Source organism: Salvia splendens, chromosome 10, assembly GCF_004379255.2.
Source record: "Salvia splendens isolate huo1 chromosome 10, SspV2, whole genome shotgun sequence".
Lineage (NCBI taxonomy): Eukaryota > Viridiplantae > Streptophyta > Magnoliopsida > Lamiales > Lamiaceae > Salvia > Salvia splendens.
Window position 1 is genome coordinate 17,739,140 of NC_056041.1, and position 5,025 is coordinate 17,744,164.

The window sequence follows — 5,025 nt, forward strand, 5'->3', positions numbered from 1 at the left end:
ACGCTCCTAAACACACAACATGAATTGGAAAATTGTAATAAGAAAAAAAGCTCCTTTTCTTTCATCATTATTACCAATCTTCTCCATTGCCATTTCTCACCATTTTTCGATTGGATAAAGGAATTTCGTCGGAATTCAACCCCCCCTATATCTGCATCGCATCTCTCATTCGCGCAGCCCATTTTCATCAGATCAAAGGTATATGTATGAAAAAGAGATTTTTTTGGGGATAATTTTGTTCATGTTGTGCAAAAAAGATGATGTTTTTACGTTTGTTTTGATTTCATTTTTATTATTTGTTTGTTTTTGGATTTTTTTGTAGCCATCTCCCTTTTTGTGATGAAAAAATCCAATCAAGTCATGACATAGTACTAGTATTTGACCATTCCTTCCAACTTGTTTAGCTACATACAATTTCCTTGGTGATTTGGAATATGTGAAAATGTGGTAACATGGAATATGCAGAAGATGGCTGAAGAGTCGAAGAATGATCAAGGGGAGGCTGTGACATCTACAGCTACTAAGATTAAGAAGATGAAGAAACACAAAGGAGTCCTATCTAGATTATGGGCAGCAGTTTTTGGCTTAGGCAGCAACGACTTTGAAAAGAGGCTGCGACATATATCCAAGGAAGAGGCTGCTGTGCTTTCCAGAATCGCAAAGCGTTGTCAAACTTCTCGGAGAAGCACTAGGCAATTTATTATACTCTCTGTTATTTTAGAGGTAATTAGCCATATCACACTTGCCTAATATCACTAGTTAGGAATAATACTACATAAACTTCATGACTGTAAATGCTTCTGTTTGAAATGAAAGCAATGCTGCTATTCTCTGCCTCTTGCTCTAAGGCAATGGCGCGATTCATAGAATCGGTTTTTATCCCTTTCCTTTTTTGTACCAGGCAATTGCAGTAGTTTATGCAATAATGACCACGAGATCGTTGGACTTGAACTGGCGTTTAAGGGCATTTCGGGTCTTACCTATGTTTCTGCTGCCAGTATTATTTTTCGTTGCCTACTCAGCGTTTAGAAGCTACACAAAAATGCGTAAGTGCTTTTGAGTCCTCTTTGCGTAACTTGTACTCGAAAGAAGGTTAAAAAATGCTTTAGTGAAGCTTCTCTTGACAAGGAGGCCATTAGTTTGAGCCATTTATGTATGTTGAAAGATTATCTGTATTTTGATGTCTAAATATTCATTGATCTCATTGTTTTGTTTTGTATTTTAAATCATGTTTATAGGTGATGCCAAGGACCACAAAACTTTGGAAAACCTCCAGGCCGAGAGACAGGCGAAAATCAACGAACTGAAAGAAAAAACAAATTACTACACAACTCAACAGCTTATACAGGTAAGGACTGAAAGCTAGCTAGCTTTGTTGTTTAAATTGATAATCCATCAAAGCATGTGTTGGATTAAGTCCATATTATTTTTATCTAAGTTATCACTCCAAAGTTCGATGGAGGTTGTCGACATGATTTATTACAATATTCTTACTTGGAGTCTTCAGTGCAGAGGTATGATCCTGATCCAGCAGCAAAAGCAGCGGCCGCCACTGTACTGGCGTCCAAGTTGGGTGCAGAGACCGGCCTGAAAGTATATCTGGGAGACGATTCCAACCCCACTGCCACAGCCGGAAAGAGCAGTGATGTGGAAGTTGCAGCTGCTATTGGACTACGGAACAGAAAGCAGTCCCACTCACATACCTACAGCATGGAAAGTGGATTCACCGATCATTCTGAAGAAGCCATGCTTACCCTGTCTGGAGTCGAGGGTGTGCGCATGTCTCAGCAGCACGCGATGGTCGTTGAGCATCATCCTCAATCAGGCCTGCACTCACATGACCATGGAGGCTGGATTGCTCGAGTTGCTGCATTGCTCGTGGGAGAGGATCCTACGCAGTCGTACGCTCTTATATGTGGAAACTGCCATATGCACAATGGTGATCAGAATCCCTATTGTTGTGAATTTGCTATATATTATATTGTTGTGAATATGCTATATGTTGTTGTGATCATTGTAGGGCTGGCCAGGAAAGAGGAGTTCTCATACATCACTTACTACTGCCCCCATTGCAATGCCTTGAATAGGCAAAAGGAGGCCGATGATCGTCTCTCTGGTACCATGTCCCCCACTCTAACCTCCAACGACTCGGAAGCTGCACCAAGTGAAGCAGGCTCAACGGCGGATAAGGCCTCGCAGTGCAGTAGCCCAACAGCCGCCCATGCTGAAAGTTGAAGGTGTCCATTTCATTTGTTTGTGTGAGTGGTATGTGTTTACTATCTTAATTCTTCTCCTTTATTCTGCCCACTCTTGAAATCTACATTTTGTTTTTCTTTTACATTATGCTTGCAAATTGCAAATTTGTTTTGTTAAGAGTTTTTGTTAAGTTTGTTTGTGTGATGTTCAATCATCATAGACATGACAGGAAAAACAAGTCCATTTATTGAAATGCACTGAATTGATGGTCTTAGTCTTAGACCAAATATGTCATGCATCCTAATCTTTGACTCGCATAAAGTGATTAATTTCCAGTCTTCTCATAATTAGAAAACAGCACGTAGATGCGGCTAAGTTGTAACGACTTTTCTTTCAGCACTGCATAAACAATCTTCTTTGCTAACTTTTCTGGATGACTACATATGTATCTAAAAAGTTTGTATTACTAAATCTATGCAAATTCAAATAATCAATGTGCATGTTTCAAGTAATAGATTTCATTCATGCTCCAATTATCAAAACGGATTCAATTAATAAAATGTAAAAATGTGAAAAAAGAAAAAAACAAATAGAAATGGATGTCTACGACTAGATTAAAGAATAAAAGTGAGGCAATATTGTCACTTAACCAAATTATCTAGGTGCAATGTAGGGTATATGAAGATATGCCCATCAAGATACAAAATGTGGGCTTTGTGGTTAGATATACACACATAAAATTACAAAATTTGTTCAGTCAGATATCAATGTCTTTCCTTCTTACGAATTTATTATTTAGGAATTGTTGGATTGGTAAATTAATTTGTTAAATTTACTAATTAAAAATATTCGAATCCCTACAATCTTCTGCTGCAATTTCCATTGATGAATTGTTCCTCTTCTCTGCAACATTCATTTTCACAAAAATGTGTTAATTTTTCTTTTTAAAATACAGGCTTCACGATGGGCTCGCTCGGGCCAGTAAAATAACACAAACCAATTGCTTACAATATAACTACCAAACACACGAGTGCCTATTAAGAGCTCTTATCTTATTGTAACATTACTACCAAACGCCCTATGTGTTTAACTAGTTATGATTATTCAATTCTACGAGCATGTTCTTTTTAAGTTTTCGTGTTTTAATCTTCCACATTTGTTTTGTCATTTTTTGTTACAACATACCAAAAAGTTTACCATTTTAGTTCAATTAGATAACCATGCACCTCAATGTGGTTCAACACCTTCAGTACTTCAAGTCTACAATTACATTTGTATTCTCTTTTTTTTAACACCTTCGCGGTGGAGGGTTCGTGGGTCCCTCATCCCTATATTTCAATTTCATGTCAAAAGAACTACAAGCCAAGGCCTCGCCCAAAAGTGGCGCCCCTCTACAAATTCATTACAAGAGTAGTATGCGGCCGGCCCGGACCTCATCATAGTCCTTTCTAAGTTACATTCAAAACTGCATCCTAGGCCAATCTTCTTTCCATTCATTTCGAACTTCATGTCCAGTCCTCTCGTTTCACATTACATAGGCAACAAAATTCACAAAATTCACACAAATTCCAACCGTCCAACTAGTGCCTTTGGAAGGAGAAGCTCGGCATGTTGAGCTGGTCCATTCTTGCCAAGGCCTTAATCATTGTCGGGGCTGTATGATGGTCGAATTCCTGTTGATCGTTTTCGAGGATCCCTCGTTTCGCTGCAAATTCCGCTGCCTTGTTTCCGACGTTGTGACAGTGAGAGTACTTGAAGTCGGTCTCCTTGAGTTTGTTTCGGATGTGTGTGGTGTGGTGCCGCAGATGAGCTGGCCCGGGTTTGTTGTGTTGAATCATGGAGATCACTTCCATAGAATCCAACTCAATCCACACCTTTCGACCCCGTCCTCTGGCCAAGTCAAGACCGAGTAATAAGGCTTGCAGCTTTGCTTCAAGAACCGATGAGGCAGTCACTTTTCTGATAAAGCCTCAGACAATGTTGCTGTTGGAGTCTCGGAGAAGCCCACCCGCCCCTGCATTCGGTTGGTTCCACACTCCCTTGGTGTTGAGCTTGATCCAGACCATATCCGGAGGTATCCACCTGATGGTTTTGATGAGCTTGCGTGGCCTTTCGATCCAGGCGGATGTGTTGAATTCCTCCAAATTGCCGCAGCCTTTCCATTCTTCCCTTCCCAATTTGCCTGCCTTGATCAAGTTTTGTAGGTAGGTCTTGGTTCTATGGAACACATTGTTCGCCGTCATAGTCACTCCTCGATGAATGTGGCTGTTACGGTCAGACCAGATGAACCAAAGAATAAGGCAGGGGATGACCGAGCTAGCGTTTATACTACCATGACTATATACTACCATGACTAACAATTTTTGATATGACATGAAAACTAGACACAAACATACATGAAATTAATGGATTTGGGTCAAACATTATTGGGTTCATGTCCTTATAAGTTTGACTCGTTAGAAACCCGATAATTTTAGGCTTTGGTTGGATTTGGTTCAGGCAAATCCAGTAAAAAAAAATATATTATTATTATTTTTTTAAAAAAATACGTTGCTATCAAATTGATCCAATAGCAGCCCAATCATATGATCAAAATATAGTAGTAACATTTTTTTGGGTTATTTGCCTGTAAATACACGAATTTTCAATATTTTCTGCTTTTTTCCCCGAACTTTTATTTTTGAATGTAAATACATGAACTTTGAATTTTTTTATTTTTCCCCATCAAAAAATTTTAGCAAAATTAAAGCTGATGTGGAGTACACTTAGGATATTACCATCTACGAGGCAAAATGTGGCAAATTAATATAACATGTTATTAGCCTATAA

General features: G+C 38.9%; 1 protein-coding gene across 1 annotated transcript; it reads left to right on the forward strand.

The window, feature by feature from the left end:
- The first annotated feature begins 468 nt into the window (after nt 1-468).
- LOC121752707 (uncharacterized protein At2g24330-like) lies at nt 469-2,235 on the forward strand. The gene is made up of 5 exons (XM_042147808.1): nt 469-723; nt 902-1,046; nt 1,239-1,348; nt 1,513-1,939; nt 2,021-2,235. The coding sequence occupies exons 1-5, from the start codon at nt 469-471 to the stop codon at nt 2,233-2,235; spliced, it is 1,152 nt and encodes a 383-aa protein (XP_042003742.1).
- Nucleotides 2,236-5,025: the final 2,790 nt, after the last annotated feature.

Coding starts and splice junctions, on each gene's coding strand:
- LOC121752707 (XM_042147808.1), top strand. CDS start 469: ATGGCTGAAGAGTCGAAGAATGATCAAGGGGAGGCTGTGACATCTACA. Junction 724..901: donor TACTCTCTGTTATTTTAGAG/GTAATTAGCCAT, acceptor TTTTTGTACCAG/GCAATTGCAGTAGTTTATGC. Junction 1,940..2,020: donor AAACTGCCATATGCACAATG/GTGATCAGAATC, acceptor TGATCATTGTAG/GGCTGGCCAGGAAAGAGGAG.